Here is a 13376-nt window from a genome sequence, read left to right on the forward strand (position 1 = left end):
TTTTCATTTCTTCCTTCCTTTGTTTTGTTTGCGTGGTTGTAGGTGAAAAACACAGCTGCGAATGTTCTCAGGGAGACATGGCTCATCTACAAGAACACCAAACTGGTGAGGAAGATGGACCACGCCAGAGTCAGGAAGCACCAGAGGAAGTTTCTCCAAGCCATCCACCAGTAGGTGCCGTTCATCAACCCTGCTTCTAATCATCTGCCGTGATTTTCATCCAGTTCACCAAAAAAAAGCTGAAATCTGAATTGTTTGACACCTGTAGCAAATGTTTGACTCTTTGTTGCTGTTTTTACTAACTTTGCACATACAACTTTAACAGGAACACAAACATTATTTAAAATTAAAGTGTCGCAAACAGAATTGTTGTGTTTCAGAGTGAAACTCAGTCAGGTTTGAAATATTCTGGAGTTTTTCAATCCCGCTATCATGATTCATCTCTTGCTGGCCTCATGCTGTCAGATCGACTCTTGTATCTCTCTCTCTCTCTCTCTCTCTTTCTCTGAGAGTTCGATGTCAGACTGACCTCAGGGCTGATGCATCTGGGTTTCCGTTTCTCTGGTGGCTGTTCAGACACTCACCTGTCAGCTAGTTCTTTAGTAGGTCCCCAAGGATTTCCAACTTACTCCAAACCGGTATTGATTTTAGCCTCGCTTCCCTGTTGTTTTTCCTCACGCTACAGTGCACACCAACACTTCTTCCTGTGGCTTCCTGTCTGTTGCTGCTGGAAACACCAATGGTGCTTTATCCAGATAAACAACTACAGTGTTTTTGTTATGTAGCTTAATGCGTGAGAGAAAATGTTCACTCTGTGTGTGTGTGTGTGTGTGTGTGTGTGTGTGTGTGTGTGTGTGTGTGTGTGTGTGTGTGTGTGTGTGTGTGTGTGTGTGTGTGTGTGTGTGTGTGTGTGTGTGTGTGTGTGTGTGTGTGTGTGTGTGTGTGTGTGTGCGTGTGTGCGTGCGTGCTTCTGTGCTGTGGTTTTTCTCATGTTTATGGGTCTCTGTGGTATCCTGTGTGCAACTTTGATTTGCTCATGAATCCTTTGAACATACATTTGTATTTTAAAGACATTAAGGCGGATTTAATAGAAGACGGGGGGAAAGCCTGCTGCTGCTGCAGCCTGTGCACAATCTGTAACTGCTATACTGGTTTCAGTCCTGGACCACCAACATCTTTTAAGACCCCGCACAACCATCACCTGCAACTATCACTTCACAGCGGTGTCAGTAAAAGTGCAGAACAGAGCGTGATAGTTGCTCCGCTGGTGTTATCCTGCAGCAGCACACAGTCTGATAATGGTGTTTCTGAAATGTTGCACATGTAGATTCATTAAAGCATCTTCATTATTTAGACATCGTGAGAGTTTAGCTGTTATCACTCACATGTACGTTCAGCTTGTCCTGTCTATTCTGTTGTTTTGGAACTTAATCTATGATGGTCAGTCTGAAGGAGGGTGCCCAATAATAAGCCTAACTTCAAATATTTACCAGGCTGAGATTTCGATCTTCTTGCTTATTATATAATCTGGCGACTCCGACTGTTAGAATACTCCATGGGCCCTCAGGTGTTGCTCATGTTTACAAATTTAAGGTAAGGCAGCATTATTTATGAGGCATATTTCATGCACAGAAGAAATTCAAGGTGCTTTCCAGGTGCAGGATCAGCAAGAACATAAAACATTAAAGGTGTGGAACACTGAAAAAAACATTTTTTAGTGATTATTTCTGATTAGAATCGGTCACTCTGAGTTTTTCATGCAGGCTGAACATGAACATAGTCTCCTACACCTATCTGCTGCATTAACTTCTGATAGAACATAGACGGTGAAACTCTAGAATTTGAAAAACCGACAGATCTATGTCACACTGTCACTTAACTTTCCTGGACTCACCCATCTTGACTCACAACGAGGAAGGCTGTTGTTGGTTTAGTGTCCAGGAAACAGCAGAGAACATCTCAACTAGCAGAAGCTAACCATTAGCATTAGCAACTCCACCACTCAGCAGAACTCCTTTAGGATTGTGTTATTTGTGGAGATAAAACATCAACATTGGAAAGCAAATAGTCAGTGGTAGAGGCATGTATCTGTTAGCCAATCAGAGGCAAGATGTCCCAAAATCAGTGTCAAGATTTGATGATGTCAGGTGAAGATGGTCGTACGCGACTGAAACGCGTCTACTTTTTCTTGCTCAATAAAATAGAATTCTCAGAGTTAGATCTCCTGTTTGTCTTCCTCATCTAATGAACTAGTAATTAAAACTAATTATTTAGTAACCTAAGAAACTTGGCCAACACTGCAAGTGAGAATGATTGTCAAGTGCAGCAGTCTCTGGTGTTTCTGAGTAAAAAGAAAGATTTTAAGCATCTGTACCTTAAAAACAATGAAGCCACAAAGTGAACTTGGCCCTTAAAATTAAAAGTTTCTGTTTCAATGTGACGTTAAAGAAGTACATGAAAGAACTATAGCCTTCTGTAAAATAATAACTATTCAGAGTTGTATATGTGACTCCAGTGTATAAAATGAAAAGTAGTAAACCACAGAAATTATAAAGCATTCAATTGAAAATTTTCACCCAAAAAAACATGAAAACATCATCAGCCTTTTAGCTATCGACCTATGTCTAGAAAAAATGATGTGTTCATGACTGCTCACCTTGACATTTGCCCATGTACACCATGACAGGTGTGCATTAGAGCATCATTTAGACTTATAAACGAAACCTCTTACACCTTTTTTACATGAAACAGTGTTCTTTTACATGCATGTGGTAACATTAGGCTTACATTGGGTCTAAATAATTAGAATAAAATAAAACATCTGCATAAGCAACATTTCAGAAATTTATGATTTTAATCAGTCTCTCTGAGTTTTTCATGCAGGCTGAACATGTAAATAGTCTCCTACACCTATCTCCTGCATTAGCGTCTGATAGAAAATAGACTCTAGGATTTGAAAATCCTGACAGATCTACGTCACACTGTCACTTAACATTCATGGACTCACCCATCTTGACTCCCGGAATCAGCAGGGAACATCTCACCTAGTGGAAGCTAACCATTAGCATTAACAACTCCACCACATGGCAGAATTCCTCCAGGCTTGAGTTAATTGGCAATAAAACATCCACGTTGCAAGTCTGAGTCATGTTGCTGTTATCCAATCTGGGATGAGATGTCCAAATATCAGGAAATAAGGCTGAAAAACCTGCCGTCTGAAGCTCAGCTGTGATGTGGGTCACTACTAGTTCCTTCAAATGTTGCACCGGTGTATTTTTTCCCCCCGTGAGAACGATTTACAATGCATTCATTCCTACTTGAGACCGCAGAAATGTGTTGGTTAAACAAGTGAACCAGAACCCCTCCTTTAAGGTTTACAATATCACTCAAACACATGTGTGCACACACACACCGTTCCAGTTCCATTCCAAATGTCAAAAAGGCTGTTTTCATTTACTCATCATCTGGCTTTGATAGCCAGGTTTAGGACCATAAGTAGAGGTGAAAGGCATTAGAGCAGCGCTGTAGCTTCTAGAAACAACAAACACAGAAATGCGACAGATTTCAGGGCAGAAAACTGCGGTTCAGAAACGAGGCGAGGTCAGGTTAATCTCATCTGAACATGTTTCTCTGATGTTGTAATAATCCATTTGTCTACTTCATGTTTTCTTTTGTTTCCTCTTTGTGTCCGCACAATGCAATAGAGCTCGGAAGTAAGTCTTCGCCTTTAATGTAGAAAGAGACCTGTTGTGTGCATGCTAACAAGAGCTTGTCCTTGAACCCAATGATGCTACTTAAAAATGACACTCCCTCACTCGATAAGTGAAATTCATGCCTCAGTAACAGATGTGATCCCTAACCAGCTGTTTCAGGAGGATTATTTAAGGTGCCACACAGGGTTTTGTCAGACAGGCACATGCAAACACCAACATACCCAAGTGAATTTCAATTATCGGTGATGGAGGGGGGTTTTCTTTCCATTTCTGCATGGATTGTGATGAGATTTTGATCTTTAATCAGAAAGCTGCTGATTAAACTCCAATCAAATGTGATTTCACGTACCGAAGGATGATGGCTGGAGCTGTAATACCTGCTGTATTACGAGCAAATAGATATTTTGTTCTCCTGCTAAAAAACTTGTTCTGGTCATCGAAGCAGCCATGCTCACACAGAGCAGGGCTCTGGGTCATCTTTCGGCGTGTGGAACCATTGTCTTATGCCTGATTCTGCATTTGCAGCCACATTTTCCCTCATTCCTTTGTCAGACAACACAGCAGCAGACATCCAGGCTGTTAAACAGCATGCTAAACAAGGACATAAAGTACATCTGATATGCAAGGATGATTAGCGGTTTAAACACTGACACGACTTAGGCAGGAACCTAAACATCTTTGAGATATAACAGCTGTGAAATCAAATGTCTTGGTACAATCATATTATCCCTTTTGGGATAACTGTCAGTAGCCGTCCTCAAGGTCAAAGTGTGACTCACGACACAACGGAGGCCAGAGAGTGCTTGTTAGTTGGAAGATCAGTCAACAAGAAGTGACCTGAGGGAGGTCGACCTCCAACAAATCTCATTTGTGCCTGAAACTGTGACTAAGAGACAGAAACGGTCAAACAAAAAGTGCAGTAATACAGCCTGTTTATCACACTAATGTGAGGCCAAAAAGACTTTATAATAATAGCATAAAAGTCCATTTAAAAGTCAACACGGTCCAGGTTTGACACTTTTAATGTTGTAAAGAAGCAGAAACGGACAAAAATAGTTAGAATTACAGCAGATTTAAAAATTTTATTTCCTCCAGATTCACTTTAAGTTGCTATCTGGAGTTTCCCCTTTCAGGAATTATGTATGATTTTTCAGAAATCCACAAAAGTGATTGTCTTATCAAGTAATGTAATGTAAGCATTATGTCATTTTTTGTTATTGTTTTTGTTTGTTTTTTGCTAAGCCTGCCCCCTGTCCCGTAGAGTTCCTTGCAACATGAACTGAGCGCTGGTCAGCACTAACCAGTAGTGTTAGACTACTGCTTACGAGCAGACTTCAATCACAGAGCGTGCTCCAGCGTTTAAGCACGGTTGATGCAGAGTTGTCACCTTTCTCATGGACATGTAGCAAGTAGCAAGTAATGTAAATCAGTGTATTTTTGCCTTGTTTTGTTAGCTAGAGAAACGCGTTCATGAACGAGAGGCGTTGCTTTTGGTCGTAAATATGGAGATGAAACAACATCTTGGTGTAATGGGCTTGTTAGCCACAAGATGGCGCCATCAGATGAAGGAAATAATCCAGGCATCTAATAGAATTGCTGTCCCAATGAGGCAACTCACTCAAGACCTGCACATGTGATAAAAGTGGTGCTCTCTCACACAAACATGCATTCGAGACTCTGCATAAAATCAGTGGTAGTCGTGACGGAGACGGGAGGTGGGAGCGGCATTGAGCAAGATTGCTGTGAGAGAGATTTAGTGTGGTATTGAAAAGCTCAGCGTAGCCTTTTCCCCTGATGAATCACAGGCAGATTTAAGAGCACCTGTTCAAAAGGAGAGCTGCCTGTGAGGAGGAATGATAGACTCAGGGAATGGACATTTAACAGATAGGATAAGTAGGGTTTTCATTATGACCTCGAGCTGCTCTGTTCCTCAACCCCTCCTGAGAGCCATCCATCCTCCTACTGTGAGATGAATGTTTCCGACGGGGCTTAATCCCCCCGAAAGCGTTTAACGCCGAATATCTATTTGCTGTTAGAAACTCAAAGATGCTGCCTCCTTTTAAGTTTTGTTTAATTGCTAAAATTAGAAAAGGATCAGGGTTTGTCTAGTATTTAGTACATCTTTGGTCTGTATAAACAGTTTCAGGTCTCAAATGTCAGGATTTTAAGCGTCCCTGTTTTCTTTGAGACTCGTGTGGCGCCCTCTGTTGGTGAAAGTTGTCACCTGCTCTGAATGAGTTTGTTTTCTGGAATAGAAAATAATCTCGTGCTAGCCTAAATTATCAGGGTTTTTTTATCCTCTAGGACGTTATTGATTCTAACATTAATTTACATGTAAAATGATCAGATGACAAACTTCAATAATGTCACAGTTAAAAGGTTTTTCTCATTTATAAATCAAAATCTAAAAGTGAAACTTTCAAACGATATTAGATTTTAATTTAAATCACATGAAGCTGAAAATCTGCATTGTTGCTTTTTTTAGGGAAACAAACATAGAAAATGTAAAATAACAATTTAATTCATCAGTAAATATTAAACTTTATGCATCATGTATCTAAAAGGTTATTTTTCCAGTTGTTGTTTTTTTAGCTGATATAAAAATACCCATGACTGCACAACTAACAACCACCACAAGTAAAACTTTTATGTAAACTTTTTTTCAAGTCCCACTTTTATTAAAAAGTCATGCAAACTTAGTGAGTTTTTTGTTTTTTTATCTAATGTCTGGTCTAGGCTGATGTCAGAAAGTGAAGAATGAAACTGCATGCATAGAAATTAATTTGTTGTCTAAATGGTTCATGTTTTTGATGCAAAATAGACTCAAATACAGGTGTGAAATGAAAAATTAGAATATGGTGCAAAATTCATTCATGCCAGTAATTCTACTTAAAATATGAAACTAATTTATAAGATAGACTCATGACATGCAAAGCCACATATTTCACGCCTTTATTTGTTATAATTGTGATGATAATGGCTTACCGCTTATAAAAAACCCACATTCAAAACCTCAGGCAATTAGAATATTGTGAAAAGGTTCAACATTCTAGACTCAAAGGGTCACACTCTAATCAGCTAATGAATCCAGAACACCTGCAAAGAGTTCCTGAGCCTTTAGATGGTTTCTCAGTCTAAGCTAGATTACTGAAATGAATGGGCTTTATTGTACCTGTACCTTTTGCTTTATATTGATTTTGGGCCTAAACATAGAAAAGTTGTCTGTATCAAAAGAAAGTTAGGGGGGAATCTGAAGGTCATATGTGATATTTTAGAGAATCAAACTTTAAACCTTCATTATCCAGCACAGGCGTTAATCCGAAGCCCCTCGTTCCTTTAGTGTGAGCTTTATCTAAGGACGCTGAGCTGCTGTTTCCTCCCTCTCCCCCCGCCTCCTTTGTGGCCTCCCTTCCACTTGCATGCAGCTCAGCCAAGACTCCTTCCCTGCAATCCCTTCATTCTCCAACACACATCCTGTGCATGTCCCAGGAGTGTTCTTCATGCGTATGCCTTGTGTGCACACAAATTCCTCGATTTCTGATAGAGTCGACTCACTGGGTTCTGAATGGTCTTGTGTTCAGATTGAGAAGTGTTAAAATGGAGCAACGCAAGCTGAATGACCAAGCAAACTCACTAGTGGACCTTGCTAAGGTAAGATAGACGATCACAGACCTCTGCAAACCAGGTTTCTTTGTACTTTTGTGAGTGGAATTCAACGCATGCTATTTCACTCACTGAATTTCTTATGTAGACAAAGTCTACAGGTGTCAAATAAACAGACTGGCTTTGCATTTCTGTTACTGTGTGTGACTGCACATGCCTGAGTGTTAGACTGTTTGGGTGTTGAATAATAACCCCCCTCTAAGGTGTTGTCCTACAGGACTCATTCTCAGGAAAATAACTGAATGAGACTAACGAGAAACCCAGCAGTTTTTCATGTTGAGCATCCACTAATGTTTGTCTTCGGATACACCAAACATAAGTGGACATGCCTCAGGGAAAGACCGGGCAGCGTGCCAACCTGACGCAGCAGAAACACTAACCTGAGAAGGGAGACACACTGTGATCTGATGACTCAGCCAGAAAGAAAGGTGGAGAAAAGGATGAGAGAAAGGTGGAGCGCGTTGACATTCAAAAGCACACCACAGTCGAGCTGGATTCCCACCAGTGAGCACGTAAGGTATTGGTTAATACTGCCTGATCGTCTCGTGCTGCAGCAGAGGGATTTAGGATGTAGCATTGGGAAAGGGGCCTAATGGCCAGTGGAGCTCCACATAAATATCAAACCGTTGATGTAGGAGGCTGTAGCCATTAGAGGGCGGTGCAACCTCTGGATTATCACAGTCTTAAGTGGACAGAATTAGCTGAACAGGTGCATCATCTGTGAAAGGTGCATTACTACTGCAGTGCACTGAAGGGGGGGGGGGGGGGGGAACCATCAGATCACAATGTATCCCCTTAATGCATCCGTTACAATCCAATAGCGAACAGATTCACCAAGAAACGATTTTTTTTTACTTGTGATATGGTCTGAGTTTCACATTCAGGCTGAAGGTGGAAATAGTAGAGGAAAGAAGCAGCCACACAGATCTACAATGTATTTTGTAGATCCATCTTGGCTTGTGACAGGGATAGGCAGTGATTGATTTAGCATCCAGGAGAGAGCAGAGTGCATCTCAGCTAGTAGAAGCTAGCCATTAGCATTAGCAACTCCACAACTTGGCAGAACTCCTTCAGGCTCGAGATAATTGTAAAGTTGAAACATCAACGTTGCAGAGCGAACAGAGCTGTGCTGCCTCCCACTCCTCTGAATAACTTCTACTTCTGATACAGGAGCACCAAAGCTTTTTTTTTCCACAGAAAATGATTCACAAGGCAATCATTTAGAGACCACTGCAAATGTATTGAAAAAATAAACAGTGAATGAGAACTTTAAAATACAAAAAAATGGTTATCTTGAAACAATCTTCGCCCTTTATTTTTATTTTATTAACATTCTAAAAATGAGATGATTGTGTCATTTTGAGGTTTGTTTCATGGTTGCTTTCTTTTTCTGTAACTTTACTCCTCATTTAATACAATTTTATCCTTCATTTATGGGACAAAGGGAATTGTTTAATTCCAAGCTCTACTGACATTCAGTTCTGTATCTACTTGCAAAAACACATAAACAGGTTTTACCTATTGATCCACTCAAAGATCTTTACATAATTAGAGCTATTGCATGTAAAACTAGTAAAACTCGTGCTGCTGTCAGGATAAGTGGTGTAGTGTTTCTCTTTGAATAAAAAACCCATCCCATCATGCTTGTCTCCGATCAGAAGAGGACAAGCTAAGTGATGGATGACACTGTCTCTGCCTGCCTGGGATTGTAGGTCCCACAGTGACTAATACCTGTGAAAACCCTCTCCGGCAGCTTAACACTTAAAATTCACGTGAAATGTGGCATGAGTTCCTGCGTCTGTTGTTGACAATCACGGAGGAGCGAAGCAAAGTGTTTGTGCAAATCAAAAGCTACAAGGTGTTTTTGAAGCTGCTGACAGAAAGCCGATGCATCAAAAGAGCTAAAAGCAACATCAGCAGGCTCTATGACTGTGTCCTTGAGATCATTTACCAAATAGGCTTTTTTTTTTTTTTTTTTTTTTTTGCATGGAAACATTGTGCTCTGTAGACGGTCTATTTAAATCTGTCCTTGTGAGACGGATTCCAGAAGACGGATTCCAGGAGGTTACGGTTGGCAAATGTTTGAATGCAAAAACATTGTAGTGCAGGAAGCAGTGTAGTAAGAATATGACTTATTTATTTTTATTCTTTAATTTTTGTTTGCACCAGCTGAATAAAATTGCTGTCATACTTTTCTGGGAATCTTGAGTGTGAAGTAATACATTAAAGATGACCATGTACATTTTGCCACAATTGGCTCCTCGTGACAATAAAATTGTGTGAATTTTTTTTATAATTTTTTTTTTTATTATACAATTTTTTTGTAAATTATAACATGTCAGAATCTTTAAAGGTGTGGTTGACTGAAAAAACATTTTTTAATGATTATTTCTGATTATAATCGGTCACTCTGAGTTTTTCATGCAGGCTGAACATGAAGATAGTCTCCTACACCTGCCTCCTGCTTTAGCTTCTGATAGAAAATAGACGGTGAAACTCTAGGACAGGGGTCGGCAACCTTTCCCCATCCAAGAGCCATTATTATCCGTTTCCCACAGTAAAGAAAACACTGGGAGCCGCAGCAGCCGCAGCGTTGTGGGCGGGGCCTACCCTCTGACAGCAGAGCTGCTTTAACCGATCACAACAGGTGACAGCAACCAGTACCAGTCGCTCATGTACCTCAAAGTTATCTTTCAACAGAAGATAATTGCTGAAATAGTTTGTTTAAAATTGATCCAAAAGTTGTAGGCCGTCTGTGCTACAATATTTCGATTTTTTTCACCCTGCTAGTGGTTTTAATAGTTGAGCAGGTGACGCTTTTTGAGGCATCACACATAACTGTTCAGAATACAAATCCAGGCTTTGTCTCGTTGGACTGTTGTAATTCAACTTTGTACTGAACTAAATGTTGCATTAAACATTGTTGAAAAGGTAAGAAAAGGCTATTAGTTTTTTTTTTCCTTGTTTACACTGATGGAGATTACGGCACAGTGTGCGTGGCTCAGGTGTTCATCAGGTTTAATGTTTCTGTTTGCAACAATCTTCACTAGAAGGTAAAACGGTTAAATGACAGGGTTCGCACTGACCCGATGTTTCCCGTATTTATTTTGAAGGAGAAATCTCAAGCCTGCAGATGCGCTGACATTTTAACGCACATCGTGGAGGCAGCTACATCAATCAGGAAAAGATTCCCATCAGAACATCTGAGATGGACACTGAGCTCAGCGCAGCTCCCTGTCAGCGCGCGCGTAACGTGGACAGCGAGCTGAAGATAGATCGGGGGCTTGGGGCGCATCACAGAACCAGAACCATGTAGGAAGATTCTGTGTTTTCTAAACCCGGTCTCTCAGAGACTTGTCACTTAAAAAATGTTCCCTGATTATGAATCTTTGGCTGAATAGCGCTTGATCCTGTCTCCAACACTGCGACGCATCCATGAGCCTGTCTGAGAAACAGTCCAGAATCTCCTCTTCAGCTCAGAAAGCTCCTATAGAGACATTTGATTACGCACAAGCAGGTGACCTGTTCACGTTTACGCAGACAACCTTTAAATTTAGAATTGGCTACAGATGAAAACATGAATAAAACACATTGTAATTAAATATTCCTTAATTAGTTTACAAGCAGAGTCTAGGGAGCCGCATCAGATGGATGAAAGAGCCGCATGCGGCTCCAGAGTCACGGGTTGCCGACCCCTGCTCTAGGATTTTAAAATCCTCACATATCTATGTCACACTGTGAATTTACATTCATGGCCTCGCCCATCTTGGCTTGTCCCAGGAAGGATTTTTAAATATTTTTTTGTTTGTTTTGTTTTGTTTTGTTTTGTTTTGTTCTTTTTTTGCAGCGAGGAGAGAGAGTGGAGTCTTAGTGAAAGCAACTTTGCAGCATGGCTGAATGCATTCTGTTAGCCAATCAGAAGCGAGGTGTGGGCATATCATTAATAATAATGAGCAATCCTGCTTTGCACCAGCAAACTTCTGCATCTCAGAACAGGTGCATTATAGCTTCTTTTTTAACGACTCATAAACCATTGATTTACACTACAGAACACTGCAAATGTATTGAATAAACAAGTAAACTACATCTTTAATTGTGATCATGATGGTAAAAACAAATAAATAGAATCAAATTTAAAAAATTTCCTCTGAGTTTGGAACTTAAGATTTAAAGGAGGGGGAATTTTGAATATAAATATTTAGCAAACATGCGTTTTCAGAATGTCATAAGAAAAAAGGTGCATTTTAAAGTACAGTAATTTCTTTTTCCTTTTAGAGTTTGGTTTTCCTGTGTTTTTGTCTGGATTCTTAGCTTGATAAATGATCCATGGTTGTTGAATGATCTCTGACAACTTAGCTCTCTTGTACCTGCTTTTATTTTGGTAAGCTACTCCTGTCTCTGCCCCTGTTGAATTGGCAGTCAGCCATAAATCTAGTGTAAAGCCTCAGTACTCATAATTGGAGTTCAACATTTAAACTTAACATTGTATTTTTAAGTAGCATTTACGTATTATTATGAGTATTCAGGTTATCTTTCATCCATTATTTGATTCACATTTTGTTATTTATTTTCCTCTGCAGATTTTGATTGAGCGTCATATTTTCAGTGCATATTTCGTGTTGATTCTCACCATCTTTGGAGCGTTAGTTTCAATCTTTTTACAGATTGAGCCCAAAGCCACTCAAATAATAAAATATCAAGATGTTTTTGTGTAAATTTCTACTTTTAAAAGCAACACATGCACTCACTTCAGGTTATGAATGTAAATCTACCTCCTCTTAAAGAAACGATTGCATCAAGAATGTTTCCTCTCTCCCATTGCAGACTCAGAACATCATGTACGACATGGTGTCGGACTTAAACGAGAGAGGTGAGGACATGGAGAAGAGGATCGCCCTGTTGGAGACAAAGCTGGAAACTCTACTGAGTAACTTGCAAGCTCTTCCTGGACTCATCAGCCAGGTCATCAGCCAGCAGCACAGGGACTTCCTGGAGGTGCAGCTGCAGCCTTACGACAAACACAGCCCTGAGCGCTCCCAGTCGGTGTCACGAAGGAGGTCGTCCTCCACGGCACCTCCCACCTCCTCAGAGAGCAGCTAGAGTCCAAGGGGAAGGCCTCCACTCAAGACTTTTGCCATCATATGGCCAAGTTGCATTTATTGTAAAGCCTTATGGTTTCAATAAGTATTATCCAAATTCTGATAACAGAATCCGAGTTACTGAGGACAATGAGTTTTAATGGATAACTTCGTGCTGTTATTGTTTTTATTACCTCAAAAGGAGTTGTTATCCTTGCTCTGGTGACAGACCGCAAATGACGGCTCTTCCCTCAGTAATAACAGGCCTACCAATGGGGCTACGATAAGAACTCCTCTCCGTCTCTATGCAGAGGTTGCCAGTTCTAGGTGGCAAGGTTACCAGGTGTGAAACTATTGCACTAAAATAGTGCTTTTTCACAGACTTTGTGCTTCCACTGGCTTGATTCAATTGCCGTGTGCCAGTCTGGGAGCATGCCGGGGATACTGAGGAAAAGTGTTGTGTTTGATGACCTAGAGTGACGTGAAAAGGCAGGCAGATAAAAATCACTCCTGCTCACTGTCACTCGGAGATAAACGTTGAAATCTTGAAATGAGGAGAACAATAAAAACAAATATCGTTTAGGTTAGAAACAGCATCAACTATAGCAGTTTTCCTTTGCTGAGTCCCCCGTGTAGAATGCCTATTTTTTGTGGGGGGGTGGAGGCATTGCAAACAATTTAATCCTCAAGTTGAAATGAATGCATCGAAATCTGTACTTGCACTTACTTTTTAAGCAATGCACTTCAATGCTGTCTGACACGTGATATAATGATGCGTTACTCATTAAAAAGAAAAACATGTCAGCTGTTTGGGCATGGGTTAATCGTTGTCCCTTCCTCATTCAAATGTAGTGAATCGAGTCAAAGCTCCTTTTATTCTGTTTCAAGATACATTCGACTTGTGAAGTCTGTAGACATGCAT

General features: G+C 40.4%; 1 protein-coding gene across 2 annotated transcripts in view; it reads left to right on the top strand.

Annotated features, from left to right (window-relative positions):
• kcnn2 (potassium calcium-activated channel subfamily N member 2) overlaps positions 1 to 13262 on the top strand; it is a 38791-nt gene extending 25529 nt beyond the window's left edge. The window contains exons 6-9 of one of the 2 annotated variants that reach the window (XM_015940998.3): positions 43 to 170; positions 3705 to 3713; positions 7295 to 7364; positions 12201 to 13262. In XM_015940998.3, the coding sequence (XP_015796484.1) occupies positions 43 to 170; positions 3705 to 3713; positions 7295 to 7364; positions 12201 to 12476 (483 nt within the window). In that variant the 3' untranslated portion in view covers positions 12477 to 13262. The remainder of the gene's footprint in view (positions 1 to 42; positions 171 to 3704; positions 3714 to 7294; positions 7365 to 12200) is intronic. The other variant, XM_015941002.3, reaches the window with a different exon arrangement.
• The last annotated feature ends 114 nt before the right edge of the window (positions 13263 to 13376 follow it).

Source organism: Nothobranchius furzeri, chromosome 6 (assembly GCF_043380555.1).
Source record: "Nothobranchius furzeri strain GRZ-AD chromosome 6, NfurGRZ-RIMD1, whole genome shotgun sequence".
NCBI lineage: Eukaryota > Metazoa > Chordata > Actinopteri > Cyprinodontiformes > Nothobranchiidae > Nothobranchius > Nothobranchius furzeri.